At 33.4% G+C, this 19393-nt stretch overlaps 1 protein-coding gene across 8 annotated transcripts in view; it reads right to left on the bottom strand.

Annotated features, from left to right (window-relative positions):
• AMPdeam (AMP deaminase) overlaps positions 1 to 19393 on the bottom strand; it is a 41412-nt gene that overhangs the window by 1598 nt on the left and 20421 nt on the right. For 4 of the 8 annotated variants that reach the window (XM_070110511.1, XM_070110510.1, XM_070110509.1 and 1 more), the window contains 11 exons: positions 15770 to 15953; positions 8651 to 8955; positions 7952 to 7990; positions 4036 to 4151; positions 3860 to 3954; positions 3655 to 3780; positions 1740 to 2070; positions 1497 to 1660; positions 1135 to 1425; positions 740 to 1034; positions 556 to 666 (listed from right to left, as the gene is read on the bottom strand). In XM_070110511.1, the coding sequence (XP_069966612.1) occupies positions 556 to 666; positions 740 to 1034; positions 1135 to 1425; positions 1497 to 1660; positions 1740 to 2070; positions 3655 to 3780; positions 3860 to 3954; positions 4036 to 4151; positions 7952 to 7990; positions 8651 to 8955; positions 15770 to 15953 (2057 nt within the window). Of the gene's footprint in view, positions 1 to 555; positions 667 to 739; positions 1035 to 1134; positions 1426 to 1496; positions 1661 to 1739; positions 2071 to 3654; positions 3781 to 3859; positions 3955 to 4035; positions 4152 to 7951; positions 7991 to 8650; positions 8956 to 10369; positions 10589 to 15769; positions 15954 to 16742; positions 16838 to 19393 lie in introns of those variants that run through there. The other 4 variants (XM_070110513.1, XM_070110515.1, XM_036378475.2 and 1 more) reach the window with 4 other exon arrangements.

Raw genomic sequence — 19393 nt, forward strand, 5'->3', positions numbered from 1 at the left:
CTTGAGGAAAAAGGGCGTGTGCAAAATTTCAGTTTGATATCTCAAGAACTGAGCGACTAATTCACCTATATACAGACAGGCAAATGGACATGACTAAATCGAATACAGAAAAAAGCTATCACCTTAAATTAATAACAAATTTTTATAGTTAAAAATTTCATAGGAATAATTTTGAGGAACATTTTACACCTCTACCGACCGTATATATACGTTTTTTTAGATGTTTCGATATAAGTTAAGCCCAGATAATAAGCAATAACGAGATTGACATGCCCCAGTAGTGTATTGGGCAATGCAGAGATATCGAGCGATATTTAAAGTTTCAGAAGGAACAAAAATTTATTTCCAGCCGCGAATTAGCAACTCAGAAACACCTTCACAAAAATTATAAGCAGCTGTTACAACAACCATAACGACAACAACACATTTTAAGGTAAATGTAAGTACCAACTCTAATATGACTTGTGTGGATGACGTAAATCCACTAACTAATATAATACATGAAGTTTGTATAAAGATAAAGCCTACACTCGGTTATATAATATTTGCGCTCACCTTATGCGGAAAACCACTCATAATCACACTGTTGCGCGCCAATTCGCACATATCACATGAGCTCAACTTCCACACTTGCGCCGCAATGCTGTACTCCTCCATCAGGGGTTCCTAAAGCAAATGCAAAAAACCCAATTATTCCACTTCAATTAAACTCAAACCGAAGCTTGCACACTCAACTCACCTTTGTGAAGTGGAATTGTAGCGGATCATCAGTGGAAAGTGAGACTATAAGACCGCGCGCCAAATACTCCGGCAACGGATTGCGATGATAGTTGAGAAAGAGTGAATTATTAGAGAGTGGCGACATGGCAATGCCGATTTGTGTCAGATAAAAGAGATACTGCAGCACAGGCACTTTACGTAACAGGAGACCGTGAGAAATGTTCTCAGCCATTAGGTAGCCACAAACTAAATGCTGCACCGGACCGGCCTCACCGCAATGCGGACGTAAAACGAAGGTGTTCATGCCGCGCGCTCTATGATAGAAAGGGTAGGGATACAAATTTATAATTAATATATAAATAAAATTTTGAAAAAACAAAAAAATAATAATAATAAATTCAAATAATCACTTACTTTCGGTATTGATTCAACACAGTCATATTTGCGTACATGTAGTAAATGTAGTAGGCATATGGTGGATTCTCCTCTTCACTCCACGCTTCCGGTGTTGGTATGTCTAAATCAATAATTGGATTCTCCGGTTTCGATTCATCGTCCACCGAATCGAAACCGATTACATAATTTAGAAAACGATGTAAATCCGGATGCTCGCTGGGTCGGCTTGTAACCTCAAAGAGTGGCTTAAAGATGTTATCCAATATATTTTGGAATGAATTCATCAAATTATTGGATTTGAAGATATCACTGGAGAGAGAAAGAGAGAGTGGAATTAAAAATAATGCCACAAAATGTGAGAAAGAAATAGATGAACTCACTAAAGTCGTGGTATCTGTATCAACCAGCGTACATTTGTCGAATGCACATTGTATTCGATGGCCCATTTTGCTAACTTCTTCCACTCATCCGGTGATTTGCCATAAATGGAGAGACGTAGCTCGGTATTTTGGTATTTCGATTCCTCCAAATCGAAGGCAACTTCCTGTTAAAAAAAAAATATTTATAAAATAAAGTTTAAAAAATACTCAAATATATAAAATTAACGTCCCTTCTCCACTCACCTTAATAATTTGTGCAAAATATTTGCCATTCGAATAGTTGTCCGTCTTGAGGAAGACCTCGCGCAAACGCGACTCACCGATCGGATTGTATTTGGAATTGAATTTGTCGAAACGATGGAATGTGTTTCGGTCCGCATGCACATCCAACATATCCACAGTTAGATCATAGGTGGTTAGATTCATTGACTGGAACACATCTTTCAGTGACATTGGTTGACCTTTGGTGATTGTCACAATTTCATCGGCGTTATTTTTCAACGTCTTCTTAATGAAACGCAGCAAATGTTTCTGATTCATGCAGGAGGCGGCGTGTATGTGAGTGTCCACCTTTCTGTGTGGAGAAAATATAAAAAATTGTTTTTGATAGAAATTAATTTAAAATTCGAAATTTTCTAATTATTAAATTCTTAAGGCTTTGAAAATCCTACACGAACTTCAGACTCTTAAAAATTTAAATATCTATGTTTTTTGTTGAAATTTATGTGAAACAACAAAAAACAAATAAAATTGAAAAAAGCAATATCTTTAATAAAAAATAAAATGCAGTGAGTTGGGGCATAAACAGTAAGGTTTACACCAAATTTCGCTATATCGTTAGATAAAAATCAAGAACTTAGTTATTTGAAAATTTTCACATGAATTTTGAGGTTATGTCAAAAATGTGTGAATACAAACGTTATAGATATCTTTAGTATCAACAACTTTACAATTAGTTTTGCGAAAATCGAGATAAACCAATTTCAAAATTTTAAAAAATGGACGGTTAGTCAGACAGACATCGCGAAAGCAGTTCGTCTGGTCACCCGAATATTTTTGATAGCAAGTTTCATCAACACATTTAGAAATTTATAGACCACAATCTATATAACAACTGATCAAAATTGACCCGGATTAGTCTATTTAAACTGCGCGTGAAAGCCGAATCGATAAAAATGCTTTTTTTTTTTAGATTGATAAAACCTTTTTAAGGTTCGTGTGAAATGACTGTTTGTTTACGACACCAAAAGATTGTTGACGATTTTTACTATAACAAAAAAAAGCATTGAACCTAGTTTCCTTGAAATTTTAGGATCAATGGAATCACGGCAACGCAATCGTTGAAAATGTTGCACAAGTGTTTTGGAGAGTCTACTTTATCACGATCAAAAGTACTTTAGTGGCACAAAGCATTCGGTGAAAGTCGTGAAGTCGTCGAAAATTTGCCTCATGCGCGTCGTCAATCCATGTTGTTGTTGTCGAAAACTTTCCTGAACTAATTTCGAGGAATGGTGCCGAGTTGACAGTGCTTGGCTGGATAAAAATCCGGGTCCGTTACGGTTACTTAGACACGACTGTCGTGGAAACGGTCGTCAATACATCTCTGTTAAAGACGATAACATCGAAAATGTTAAAGTTAAAGAAACAGTGCCTAAAAAACATCGTGTTGGCAGCAGAGAGATAGCAAAGGATCTCAACATCTCTTATTTATCGACTCAATACATTTTAGTTAAAGTTTTGGGTATTAAGCGTTGAGTAGAGGTCGCAATAGCGATGCTTGACAGTGTAGCTGAGGACACTCAGGAATAATATATCGAAACTGTTCAACAATCTAGCGAATGGTGCTACCACCAAAACCGAAAAAACCCAAAATTCGCTAAAGGCAATGAAGAACGAGGCACAAGTGTAGGGAAAATTGCATTAAGCGTTGGCATGCTTTCGTTGGCGCAGATGCATATTTTGTAGGCGGCAATTAAGTTTTGTATTAAAATACGTGAAAATGTAGTTATTTTCGCAGTCCGGGTCATATTTGATCAGATGGTATAACATTGGACATATCTAATTTTATGTTTCTGAAAGTACTAAATAGTCGATTTTATCATTGTATCACTTTCAAGCCTTAATATTTAATATAATAAACCTACTAGATTTAACTTACCTAATATTATAGAAATCGCGATGTGGCACCGCTTTCTGAGAAGCCAACTCACGTAGCTCATTTAAAAGAACATGCAACTGGAATTTCGATGAGAGATAGCAAAGCCGGCGATAACAAAATGATTTACTGTGAGGAAAAAACAGCAAATATTAGTGAAAATTAAAATAAAAACTTTATGTTTGTATGTATATAGAAGACAACTCACAGTGGTCCATCAACAATCATATTACACATGACCTGCATGTCGTTAACGAACTCCTTGAGATTTGGATACTCGCATTTCACCTCCTGCGTGCATTCCTGCGAATATAAAGTGAAGCATGAAACAAACTACATATATAAGTATTTACATATATGTGCAAAAAAAGTGCACCCGCTCACCTTATCCTTGTAGACGTGGAAGACACCGTTAATACTTTTGATTTCATAGTCATTATCAGCTGGAAATTCCAATTCCCATGGATCAGACTTGTTAATTGGTGGATGTATGGGATGGTCTACATATTACAGGGTGTCAGGTGCCAGCGGATGGCGTATGGCGGATGACGGTGTGGAGGTGGTGACCAAGTTCATGTGTTGATGACCCAGTTAAATACGTGCGTGTGTGTTGTTGTGATTTCCATAATTGTAATTGCATTTGCGTATTTTGTTGTCGTTGTTGTTGTTTGGTGTTTAATTTTCATGTCATTACGTGTTGCGTGGCGGCGTTGCGTTTCAAAAATAGTTTTACGCAAACGCATGCAATTACCGTTGCACGTACAAGTGCGCAATGTGTATGTATGTATGTGTGTGTGTGTGTGTGGTGTTTAAAAAGGAAAAGAAGAAAATCAAATGTTTATTTTTATACTAAAATGTGTCATCTACATAAAATAAGAATTTAGTTGGGTCAAGTTTACAATACATACAAATGTACATATATAATGTATGTAATATGTATTGTACGTAATTTAATTCTACAGTTATATGTATAACTAATTTGTATGTAAGTATATATGTATGTAAGCTAAGACTAAACACTAAGTTGATTAAGCAAATCTCGTAGGTTACACAAATAAGTCAAAGAATATAAAGAAAAAGCACACAAAAAACAATAACGGTAAAACAAAAGCTTTCGATTGTTTCGCATAGCGCAAGCAGAGGCTTAGTAACAATGCGCTTCACAAAAAAAAATAATAATAATTATAAACAAGTAAAAAGCTGGTCGGCTGTCGGTCTTCAAAACCTTAAGGTCAAGGCTTTAGCGCACAGAATTTTGGAATTCTATTCAAAATCGTTTGCTAATTTATAATTAAAAATAAGAAAAAACGTTAACTTCCTTACAAGAACTTAATTCCGATCGTTCAATTTGTATGGCAGCTATATACTATAGTGATCCGATCTAAACAAATTCTTCGGAGATTACACTGTTGAATTAGAAAATAACTCATGCTAAATTTCGTGAAGATTTTACGTCAAATAAAAAAGTTTTCCATAAAAGTGCATGATTCCGATTGTTCAGTTTGTATGGCTGCTATATGCCATAGTTGTCCGATATAGGCCGTTTCGACAAATGAGCAGATTCTTAGTAAGGAAAGACAGGTGCAAAATTTCAGGTCGATAGCTTAAAAACTGAGGGACTAGTTCGCGTATATACAGACAGACGGACATGTCTAAATCAACTCAGCTTATCATGCTGATCATTTATATATCATTATATAAATATTTTATAAGGTCTCCCTGTTCAGGATATAATTATACAACAGCGATGATTAGGCATTTGTGTACATAATTTTTTAATTTTTATATATTGTAAAAAAATAAAAACGTTAACTTCGGTTGTGCCGAAGCTTTAATACCCTTCACAACTACTAAGGCTCCTTACAAGAACTTTGATCGGTCAGTTTGTATGACAGCTATATGCTATAGTGATTCGAACTGAATAATTTTTTCGGAGATTACTTTGTTTAGACAATAATCCATGAAAAATTTCGTGCAGATAGCTTGTCAAATGAAAAAGTTTTCCATACAAGCACTTCTTTCCAATCGTTCAGTTTGTACGGCTGCTATATGGTATAGTGGTTCGATATCGGCCGTTCGGAACTAATTCGCATATATAGATGGATAGACGGACGGACATGGCTAAATTGACTCAACTCGTCACGCTAATTATTTATATACTTATATACTCTCTGTATAGTCTCTGACGTTTCCTTTTGGGTGTTACAAACATCGTAGCAAACTTAATATACCCTGTTCAGAGTATAAAAATAGCATTTATATTATAAGATGTATGTAAATGAATGTCCTCTGTATAATAAACACATGTCAGGCTCTCTACTTTGAAGCTTCTTTGATAAGTTTTTCCACCTGTATGCTTGTCGCAGAGTAATAATAATACCGGCGAATGTAATTAATTTTGAATCAAAAAGTTACAATCAAGGGAAGGGTGTGTCATAATATGCAGTCACACAGGTAGAATGGAACTGTTAATACCTGATATTGGTTTTCATGGATATTTAATGATTAATAGAACTATATTTTGCATTTGATTCAGAAAAAACTTAACATCATATACCATATTTAGGTTCTAAGGGGAAACTGGACCTGATTGTTGCTTGGGCGATATTTCCTAACCAGTTAATAAATCTGGCTGAGTACTTATTTAGTATATATATAGTACTATCAAGATAGCAACCATAAACAGCGCAAAAATTTTCGGAACCTACCAATAGAAGATGATTTTTGGAAAACATACTTTTGTTCAAAAATATTTCATTTTACGAAGAAAAGACACGATTTAAATTGTACGGAGTTGTCTGTTTAACAGTGTCAAATATTATTTTTTTTTACCTACGGGAATTATCCACCTGACATACACATTCAAAAAATCGATTTTTGTTTTGCTTATACAGCGAATGTACAATACATATTTTTGAAAATGTTCTCCGAAAATTTGAATTTGATCTGGCAAATAGTTTCGGAGATATGAGCGTATTCGTTAGATTTTTTTTAATTAGTGTAATCGGTTCCCAAAACTTTAAAAGCATTTTTCTCGAAACTCTGTTTTCAGAGACGGTGAGAAAAATTTCTCTGAAACGGCTGAAGCGATCGACTTGACACTATCACACTTTTTTTCATTGACATTTTCACAAAGATTGGCCTAAAAGCTGTAATTCTGTATCAGAGGAATTCGTTTGATTTTTTCTGAATTCCAAAATAAGATCTCAAACTGAGACGTTTTTTGAAGGCGCTAAACTGGCCTTAACCCTAAAATTATGCAGCCATGTTACTGAAAGACTCATATCAATGCGATACTCATGAATCGAAATCAATATTGTAAAGATTTTTAACTGGATTAATTTAAAAACAGCAAAACGGTTTCATAGAAAATTTATATAAGTTTATAGTTTCGCAAAAATTGTTGCATTACGACGTTGAAGCATATTTTCTGTCAGCTACAAATTAACCAACTACTATTTGTTAAAGTTCAAAATACTATATACTAAAGCTCTATGGGCTTACTATATTAATTACAAATTTAAGAAGTAGAAGCCATCTTCTATTCGCCACTTCACTAGTCACTACGGGCTATTGAACACGCTCACTTAAAAAAAAATTACATTGAAACAATCTAATTAAATATAAGAGAGTCTCTCTATTAATCGTATAATCTCATTCTTTTTGATACCCAATTGATTTATCCGACTCTCCGGGTTTGGCGATTCGAACAAACAACTGGTACGAAACAAAGTTTAAGTAAAGCAAGCGCAGAAGTGGCGAAGCGAAGATGACTTATTTATCCGAGTATATAATATATTAAAAACTAAACAAGTTTTCAATAATCATTATATTAAGCATTACATCGAGAAATTAAAATAAATTCACTTTTAAAACATTGGTGAACAAAGAATATATATTATTTAAAAGCAGACAAAATTTGGCGTGCAAATCAATTGGAAATTGCAAAATTCCAAAATAGGGTGAGGGAAACATAGCAAATAATAACTGAAAAACACAATATAAGTAATTCAAAAAATATAAAAACAAAGCAAAAATAAATGCAAATATACTTTTATTTCAAGTTCAATCACATTACAACATATATAAATCGTGTAAAATCTTAGAGCGATTCCGGCTTTCGGTGATTGATATTTATATGATCGTATGTTTTGCAATGAGATAACAGTTCAATGAAATTTTGAAAATCGAAACGAAAATTTGCAAGTCAAAAAAAAAGATTTAACAAAAAAAAAGAACAAAAGTAAGACACAACTCATTCGCCCGCTGCAGTGGTGAAATGCATAAACGAACGAATTACCTGTCTGAGTACTGGGGAGGCTGATCTTGCGTATTATGGCTATAAAAGAATAATGTTGGAAATCAAATACATATTTTTGTTTGCTCCAAAAAATAATTATAATAAAAAAATAACACAAAAATAACAAAATAATGAAATAATCATAGAAAAAAGTAAATAAAAAGTAAAATGTGTGGCTAAAAGTAGACCGAGATTTTCACATTTTCTATATTTTAGAAAAACATTTTTCGAGAAAATTTTGTACATTTAGAAGAAAATTAATATAAAAAAGAAGAAGAAGAAAGAATTTGCAGTGCGATAGGCAAAACACGACACGACATAGCGGCATTTATTTATGCATGTGTAACTGTTATTTGAGGAATTTTAAACGGTTAAAAAAACCTACAATTTTGCTTTGTACATATTTACAATGAGTAAGAAAAAAATTAAACTGAATTGTATAAATTACCAAATTTAAATTTTCAATTCAAAAACTGCCAGAAATTAGCGGAAATAGTTGTTTGTGTAAATAATAGGTACATACGAGTATAATATTATTATTTAATAATTAAAAAGTAGGACTTTCTAAGAAAAACTACTTTTTCTACATTAAATTTCAAATACTAAAACTTTCAATAAAATTTGGGTATATTTTTTTCTAGCTACCTAACATTTTGAATGAATTTTCGTTGCCTTCAAATCGAAATTAGCTTGACTCACCTGCAATGGTCTTGCGATTCTCGTGTTCAATCGTGCCGAAACGATTGCGCTCGTGCACGGTTTTTAGAAAACGTCTTGTTGTTGTCGGGAACGATTGACCAGAATGCAACATATAACGTTCACGTAATTCCAGCGCTTGTATGAGTAGCGTGGAAGCGCGTTCTAAATCTTCCAATGGCACACCACTTGTATCCTCACCGGAAATGGAAACACGTTGAAAATTGGGCAATTCATGTTCCTCTACGTCGTAATTATCCAATGTCATTAAACTCTCTTCGGTGAGTAATGATTGATGCTTGTCAGATCTGTAAAACAAAAAACGAAAGAAAAATCAGTTTATTAATTTTGTTTTTATAAAAATGTTATATTTAAATAAATATTATATATATTAATGAATGCTCGCATTAATTTTGCGAAAAAAAGAAAATCGTTACATTCATATGCTTAAGCTTTGACTCGATTTTCCTTAAAATTATTCAATTTTCATATATAAAAATTCGATCATATATAAAATATAGCTTGGCAACTCAGAAACAACAATGAGAATGGAAGAGAAGAAAGCTTTAAAACGATGACAGATTTATTAATATCAGATCATCTTCTACTTATTCATACTGAACTTAGAAATGGCAGTGAAAGAAATATAATCTTAATACTGAACACTTTTGTTTTAATAATTTTTTAGTTAATTTTTTTATAATTAGTTATTGGAGGTTACGACAACACTATTATCGAATATATTATCTTTCGAGATTGAGATTAAAAGATACCCAATAAAACCTTGGATATCACCTGAAATCATATTTACCACCTACCGAGTTGTAGTTTATGATTATATATAAAATATTGTTGGAAAAGTACTATTTGTCATTTTGAAAGTAATTTCATAATCCCAATCTCATGGAACTCTCGATTAACTTCTCTTGTGGCAAATTTTTCACCAGCAAAATTAATCGCCATAGATAGTAACATATAGTGATCAGTTTATGCCATTTTCGCACTATAAAAACATAATCTGCATAAGAATATCCCAAACAAGCTCCCGGAGCTTCTGGCGCATCCTTATCGAGTTGTGTGGCCTGTTGTTCTCCTGATGGAGCATAATTCCGCTCTTATTGGCCAAAGTTGGCCATTTCTGCGGGATTGCCTACTTCAGACGGTACAATTGTTCACAGTACAGGTCCGAATGAAAAATGCGCGTGAAGAGGAGCCGCTCATAGATGATTCCCTGCCAATTCCACTAAACACACAGAAAAACGTACCTTAACGTTGTTGTAAATGAACCTCTTTTTATTCTCACTAACCATACGCTTCCGTCACCCACAAGCGTTCTTTTTGCTGATGTCCATCTTTGCATCGTTCTCAAACAATACTGAGTCAAGCAATCACAAAACGGTCTGAGATGCTTCTTTTTAGGGAAATCTTATATTTCTAACGCCATATAGCTTAACTCAATCGCAATAATACATCGCGAGATACAGTGATACAGATTACTGAACCATCTTTGGCATAATTAATGGTTTTATTTTACTAGAGCCTATATATTATATAATACATTTTTCTAGACCTACTGTAGTTTTGTAACTGAACTTTCTCAAAGCAACTGTATAGAAAAGCCTCAGAAAATTAATTTAGATATAAAATTGGAAGATAAGGAAATTTTTATTTCTCACATTCACAACACTCTTTAACATTCGCATAAAAAACGTGTATGCTTACCTGTAGAATATTTCCAATGTTTTAAATTTATAAGTATCACAGGCGAAAGACATTCTCGACGTTTAAGACGCGTCTTAGCATTAACATATACTACTTAGGTATTTACCGTTGAAATAAGGCACTTGCGTATGTCATGAGTATAAACACTTAAAATAGTTCAATATTTTGCTCGCAACCGCTAAAGGATTACAAGTATTAACTATAAAACAACCCAGAGGCAAATGTGTCACAAAAACTATTTCTTGACACACAGAGTCGTATGCAAAAGCATTACTGTTTTTATTCCTTTTTTTTTGGGTTTATTGCATTATTGACAGTTGTGACGCTAAGTAGATGTCATGATCGATTGCTATTATTGTTAATTTTATTTATTTATTATTTATTTTTATTTTGTAAAACTAATGCCAAGAAGATGTAACTGCTAGGATAAGCAAATGCCACGTGCCATTTTGTACACGCAGCCCAGACAGACAGCTGGCGTTTAGCAACAGATACGAATATGATTGGATTACAATTGCTGGCAAACACTCAATTTTTTACTTCCTCAGAACAATTTTGCAAACAATGACAAACCAACTAACATACCATCTGACTATGCTTGCATTCAATGAAAGACCTAAGACAGTGAATGTCATTTTGTAGTTTTTGTGTAAAGCGAATTGACAATTTCTGGAATTCGGGAAAAAGGTGTTGACCTCCACACGCTTTAAATGTCATTAATTGAATGATTGAGTTTCGTGCGACACGAAAACGAAGTCGAAAAGTTCAAAGCACGCAATTTGAGAAACTACTCAAGGAAGTTGTGCAGACTAATGGAATTTTTTTATTTAACTTGAGTTTTAAGAATAAAAGAGTACAAGTATTATTGAGACAAGTTGAAAATAACCATTCTGATCCCATTGAAAGTAGTAAAGGAAATTTTGATTTATGACAGAGATTTCGGATTTTTTTGAACCCAATCAGAACAAAAAGTCGTTTGCTATCAGTTAGTCAATCTTCATGTCATGTCTTTGCTAATTCGAAATATGCAAATAATTTAATCTTTCTTGTCAGCAAGTGCTCTTTTAGACTGAACATGATTAACGCGAATAATATTTCGATTCCATGGCATATTTCGAGACTTTGAAACATAAAAGGCCCAAGAAGAATATGATGAATAATTCTGAGGAAACTAGAAAAATTGACGATTTTGTTAAAATGTGATATCGGCTCAAGCAATGCAAATAAATTTTATAAATAATAAATTAAACTGAAGATCCATAAAAACTCAATTCTAACTCCATCCCAGAAACAACAGCAGAATATACGATAAACCTCTACTATTTTCAATAAATTCAATCCCGCTTAGTGATGACAAAATCTTATTAAGTGTAGGGCTTAGACCACAGCGATTATTATATAGCAGTCTTGGAACGTATCAAATACGTAGTCGATAAAAAAAAGACACATTTAAAAAAGAAGAAAGTGTTTCTTCAAGACAGCGTCACACACATCAATGAAAATTATAGAAAAAAGGTTAATTTTGTTCTATTGAGTTAAATTTTCAAATAAAACCTCAAAGTAAAGAGAATTTATTTAAATATATACGAAATAACTCCATTTTCACGACAGTCGGTTCAGCGAAGCCAAAATAGATGGCGCGTTACATCTTAGAAACTTACCAAAAGGGATAAAAAAAATCTGTAGTAAACAGAAGACAAAGACAACAAATAAGAATATGCATTATTTTCCAATGAAATATATATACGAATCAAAGAGATGTGATATCTGTTTAAAAGGAGGTCTGTTACCTCAAAAGCCTAGCCTAACAACAAGGTAATCTCTAGTTATCCAAGTACTTTTTATGTATTTCTTATCAAATTAAATGCATGAAGACGAGCAACCGGTGTTAATTTCTTCTTTTTTTTTTCAAATCCACCGACCGATATTTGATTGGCACAACAACGTCGGTGGTAACTGTAAAGTTATGCGGGTTATGCGCGCACGTTATTTGTATTAGTGGTGACAACTAATGAACTGGGTCTACAAATATCGCAACGACATTGGACGTTTTGAACAACGAGAACGCGGACGCCGCGTTCCAAATCATTTGAATGCAAAAATCGTACTAAAACAACATATAACTAATCTGTGGGTTGTATGCGGCTAACAAACAGGCCCAGGTTATAGAAACACACACATATGTACATACGAGTACATACATTTATGTATAGATTCATTAACATGTATGTTCATGCAAATATGCACTGCAATCTATACAGGTGCAGGTACTCGCATATTTCAGCGGCATAGAACTCTGTAAAAAAAAAAAAACTGTCAAACCAAACCAAACACTGATGGATGATGGTTGTCAATGATGATGTGTCGCGAAATTGCACCAACTGGCGCAAGCACATAACTAAGCTTCTACTCACTCATTTCTTTAGGTATGTGCTCGTGAATGGAACACGGTCATAACACCTCGACAACTAAGAATTACGACAAATTTTGAATACGGAACGCATTCGAGTGCACACACCGCCACTAATGCACCCTTATTCGGCAGCCAGATATATGTATGTAACATACATACACACATACATGTGAACACTAGCTGCCAATGTCGGCTGACGGTGTTATATGACAGCACTTATGATATATGGTGGGTGAGTGCTTAACTGAATGGCAGGAGACACTAAATCGGCAGTGGAGTGAAGCCACATATAGACCGGACACTACAAGTATACATATGTATGTACATATAGGCATATAATTTTGATACCCATGTCCAAAACTTGTGCACAACACACTAAAGTGTTTGCATATGCTGAAATAATTATTTCCAAACAATTGAATAGTAATTGAGCGGTTTTTGGAGAATGTCTTTATAAACACAAAACGCATTTACATAATAATTTTTTGATTAAGAAAAATAAAAAAATAAAGTGTAGCGGATAAATGAAACTCAAAGGAATCTTGCTGTGTCACTTGTATTGTGGCGTAAACTAGAAGCTTAAGTTTACACTTTAAAGCAAGATGGTTGCTTTCTAAAAGACCGCCCCATCATGCTTGGCTGGATTGTCACGTTTTTATAATAATAATAATATAATAATAATTAATATTGCATAACTCAATAGTAATTTAATAGTTGGTTTGTGCAAGAAAATCTCCTAACCTTGACCATAAAAATAGGTACGTCTGGGTGGAAACTATATTAAAATTTAGAGTTAGGGTTGAGACTCAGTTTAATACAAATCTGTGTTCATAAGCCCGAACGTTAGGACGATAGGGATAAGAGTAGCATAATGTTATTATACAAGTCTAAATTCCATATCTGTACCGATTATTGTCAAAAAAGTATTTTTTGTTTTGTTTTTTTGATAATTGATGGTTGTCCATGGCAAAATCCTGTCACGAAGTGTTGCGCATAAAATTTGTTAGACTTTTGGTTCCGCATTATAATTTCTCCGATAAAAGTACGACCCTCATATTATTAATTTCTGAGTCTGCGCTGTTAAGAAGGCATCGACTGAACCCATGAAGTCTGCGACTTTTATATCTTTATATTTTGATACCTCGAATATGTTACGCTATCACAAAGAGCAGCCAGATGAACAAATCTAACATCTGATCACATTTGGCTGCCGATTTTTATTATAAAAAAATTTAAAAACGGGGTTGACTGAAATTTTGTGTTTCCAATGGAATTACGGCTACGGAAGCGTTGAAAATGTTGCAGCAGTTTCTTGGAGAGTCTACTTTATCACGAACACAAATATTTGAGCGGCACGAAGCATACAGTGATGGTCGTGAAGTCATGGAAAACGTGCCTCATGCGAGTCGCACATTTACCTCTGTTAACGAACCGTAAAAAAAAAGATCTGAATCTTTTGCGAAAAGCAAGATCGAAAAGAGGTTGCAAAGAGATGCTTGAAAAAGTAGCTGAAAATCCTTTATTTCCTCCAACGCATTATTACTGGTGGTGAGATATGGATTTATGAATATGACGACGAGGCTGTCCAACAATCTAACGAATGGCGCTCCAAAAATGAGCTAAAACCGAAAACACAAAATCGCTGAAGGCACTGAAAGCCAAATTCGTCGAGGCTTAAAACAATTGTATGGAAAATTGGATTAATTATTGGCATGCTTGTATTGCTATCAGGAGCAAATTGAACTCGATAATAAATATTTGTACTAAAATAAGTGAAAATTAAGTTTTTTTTTGTCAGTCCGGTTCCAATTTTTATTTTCAAATTCTAGTTTTAGACAGTTGCTAAAATGTATAAGAAATATTTCGTAAAAAAAAAAAAAAACAAGACGCCGTATTAAGAATCCTTCATGGGCATTTCTCTCTCCTAATGTTTCAAACCAACAAAACGGTACGGAACGGTTATCGCTTAGCAACACAATCTCAGAAATTTTTAAAGCAATATTTCTCACAACTTTAATGGCCGAATATATTCCCTACACAATAAATAAAGCAAATGTGATAGTACAATGGCAAGGCAAGATCTGTAAACACCGTAATATTTTGGCATGTAATCAAACTGTTCCCATAGTGGAAATGTAATAAAAGACATTAATTGTCTGTGTGTATATCTGTCAATGAATTTAACAAATTATCGTATAAATTACAAAATCTTGACTCTAATGCAAACAATTCATTGCATAAATTTCGCACGATTTGGCAATAATAAAACCTACATATACAAGCATACCTTCTGTGTATTGAATGAAATTTTAGAAATAGCAAGAAGGTGCATATATCAGACACATAAATACATATGTATGAAAAAATCGATAATTCTTACATTTTATGTGATAAATGGAAATTTTTTTATATTGTATATATTTAGGTGGACTTGAACACTAGGAAACATATTTCTTATACAATATTTCCAATAGTCTAATTCTAATTTTAATAATAAGGTAAAGCAGTTTTAAATTGATGACAAAAAAGGAAACAGGTAGAAAAGGTGTTAGCCTCGTTTTTTCATATAGATTTTAAGCCAAGCATGTGCTTTTGGCTGTAGCTAGAGTTGCTAACCGATAACTTTTCAATACAATTTTTGCGTGGAGACCCAACAGATAATTTCTTACTTAAGTAATGGTCAAAATGCATTCTAAAAGAAGGAACCAAGCGAACATAATTTTATATTAATTGGTTATAAGGGAAAAATAATTATATTTTAATATTTTACAAAAAAAAACGTGGCCTACATTTAGGCTAATATTGATATAACGTAACCGAGTAATTAATAAAATAAATCTGTCGGCTTGCGAAAGAAGAAAATCAATAAAACAAATCCACTATGTAAATCTGTAATCATGGTCACTAAATATTTCGAGTTTTTTAATTCGTATTATAAATAATTACCGCAAATTCGTCACAATATTATAAGCTACTAAGAAACCTACCTCGAAGGTATTGCCTCATTTAATTGCCGCTGGATTTGTAATTTCTTCTCAATTTGTTCGATAGGGAATTGTGGTACCTCATATGGTGCGGAGATTTCATTGGGAAGTCCATCTTCGGAAACGTCACTGGGCACAGGTGTCTTGATTAGACGTGCCGCTGCAGTGGAGGTGGGCGAATCGGATCCTGAAATAAAAAAAAATAGTTGATAGAGTAAATAAATGAAGTATATAATAAATAAAGTGTTTGTGTGAATTAAAAGAGGAAATTAAACGCTTGCAGCTGCCGCAGTAATCTAAAGCTTGTGTCTGCTGCCTGCTGCTGTGCATTTTAATTAGTGCAAAAGGCTGCTGGCCGTAATCAACGCATCCTGCAGCTGCTTTTGATCAACACCCAGTTGATACGAGTAATCTAAGTACTTTTGCAGCTCATTACTACCACTATTGTTGTTGGCCTAGTTCTCACACCACTCACCCGCGCCATTAAAGCCAACACTCAAATTAATGGCGCTGCGGGCGAAGCTGCACACGAGGGTACGTAACTACAAGCGTAGAGCCCACATTTGGCATGAAAATCAATATATCACTACTACTGACGGCTCTGACGTCGCTGACGGCAATGTGGCGGCGCTATTAAGTGTTGCACAGGCATTACCTCACACGCTTGCAAAAGTACACAACACAACTATTTTTGCGTGTTTTTGCTGTATTTGGTAGCTGGTCTTTTTACTTTGTTTTCTCGAATTGTGCTTTCAACTTTCGCGTTGTTGCTACTGTCGTTAGCCTGGCGGCGTGATGGGGCGTGTTTGTGGTAATTGGTTACCAAGCAATAGTTGTAAAACGAAATAGGACACCTTTAAGAACGCTATCCTAACATCAATCAGCTATGTATGTATGTTTTTCGTTAATTAATTATCACTGCAAAACTTTGAAAGTCAACTGCAAAGAGTGAACTGTCGCCCGCATACTCGCTCACCTTTAATAGTCAAACCAAAAAGTTTTGCATCGACCAACAGGCGTTGTGACGAATCTATTCGATTAAAATTCATTTCGAAATACTCAAGCTCTTCGAAGCTGCTGATCGATTTGAAAACCGAAAGTAACTAATACGACTCTATTTACGAACAAAACAACTTAATTTGATTTAACACAAATCTCCCGACAAAGCTATGCTGTATTTCTAGTGCATTTTGCTGATAGGCAGATGATTTCGAGTGATAAGTGGGCATATAGACAATGGGACAGTTGAAAGAGACTGAAATGCGCTCGGGTAAACAAACTGAACATTTATAATCTTCGTACAGTTCTAGTGTGTCTATTTTTGGAGTACAAGTTAATATAAGGCAGTATTTAGGTTTTTGAAAAATATGAAAAATATTTTAAAAATCAGAAAAAAAAATAAATAATAATAAAAATTTAAATCGAGATCAAATATACTCAATAAATTTCCTATCCAATGGTTTTAGGGAAAATACTTTTATGATATTAATTAATTTTTTTTTATACGATAATTGAAATGTTATTCTCTTCCTAAAGCTATGTTCTAAGCTCTCAGCAGCAAATGAAATTAAAATTATGGTTTAAAGAACAGATGCCTTCATTTTTCACTAAAAATATCATTTGGCATCCGAACAAATCACATCATCATATCAAATAAAATTTTATCACTGCGATACTTCACATATTACATTAAATCAAATCATTCTTTCATAAGCCGAATTTCTGAAAATACCATCAATCATAATGCTGTGAATTACACATGACATCACTTCTCTAAAATACATTACGCGAAAATTGCTAGTTTAAGCACATCCCACAACTAATCATATGGAAACATCACGCCTACCACAAAACATCACATTACATCTCATCATTTTATATCAAAAACCAGTGCAATCCTATTACATCGTACTATATCAAATCTCATCATATCGCATCGGTTCAATACATTTATGCTCCAATAGAAAATACAACACTTTTCATCAATATGTAATGAATCCAAATCACCAAATCATATCACGTCACATCACTTCATTAAACGATTGATATTATCTCACATTGTACAATGACATGGTAAATGATATCGTCCCAAAAATTAATCAGATTTCAGCACGTTATCAACACAAAACTCCCACCATTTATTACCAAAAAAGTATATATTTATTCTATCATTATCACTACATCATCATTTCACTGTTTAAATGAAATACTAAATCAAATCATGTCACATCTATCGAATCACATCATATCATTAAGCAAAATATATCACATGATGTATACGTCATATCCCATCATTATTTCTCCATCTGTATTTTGAAATCAAATAATCATATCACAAATTACTACAAAATATATCCTATTTTGTGCAGATGATATCATATCACACAATCACATCATATACACATCACTTCATATTCAGAACATCATTTCATATATTTCATCTATCAAATCACATCACATATTTAAAATCGAAACATTGCAAATTAAATGGTATCACATCACATCAAATTGTTACATTAAAAATCAAAAATGCATCGCAGATAAAGAAATTTAACTAAGAACTAAATCGTAAAACTAAGTTTTTATCAGAAAAGTCTAAAATATGTATTCTAGTACCATGACTATAAATGTGAAAGTTTTTACTGTTAAAAGGATTAAAAAAAACTCTTATAGAAAACAAATAATGTAAATCAAATAGTTATTACATCATACAGATTTATATTAGATGATTAGATAATGCCTATGTGTCGTACAATGTTAAGCTAGACTGAAAGCAATTAAATTTCACAGGTAATTTTATTGCAACTCAAATTTAGAATTAGGTGGTTATATCCACTTGTGAATTAAATATAAACTTGAAAATACTCTATGAAAATTTGAAGTTGATCCGGCATACAGTTTTGGGAATATGAGCATATTTGTAAGAACTTTTTAACTTTAATTTTTTAATTTCGATTTTTTAAGTCACTCTGAAGTGTAAAAAACGATTTTTTTTTTGCAGGACACTCATTCCCCGAGCTCATCTTAAGTAACAATAATTTTTTGGGGGTTTTGGATAATTTTGTGGAAAAAATCTGCCTCACCGCCAGATAATTTTTCGGAGGTCATCACAGAGACCACTATGGGATCAAGGGAATCCACATTTTTCCAAAATGAATAGCCGATCATTAACGTACATTAAATTTACCTTGTTTTATGTATTCACTAAATAAAATGCCGGTTTATAAATCACGAATCATGAGAAACGCGTTGTTACTAACTTGTAAGAGGATACAACCCCTTAATATGGAATAATTTTTAATTTACATTTCCTTGTATATTCCTTAATTTGAACGGTAACAAAACGTAATTACTTTTTAGTGAGCAAGTAATCGAACCACCTTAGTTTAATTACGTTTTCTTTTTAAATTGCCAATTCCATTTATTTTATTTGTTGTTAATTATGGAATTTTCAACGTTCATGCTTGTGATCAGCGACAGTCGCAAGTGATAAGACACAAATTGATAAGCTAAGTTTTATTACACATTTAACATACATTAGGGTGGCTAAAAAACGTTTTTTTTTCGCTTCGTACTCTGAAAAATTGGTTGATAGACACCTCTAAGAAAATTTATCCAATTAATTGT

The sequence above is a fragment of the Bactrocera oleae genome, chromosome 5, assembly GCF_042242935.1.
Source record: "Bactrocera oleae isolate idBacOlea1 chromosome 5, idBacOlea1, whole genome shotgun sequence".
NCBI lineage: Eukaryota > Metazoa > Arthropoda > Insecta > Diptera > Tephritidae > Bactrocera > Bactrocera oleae.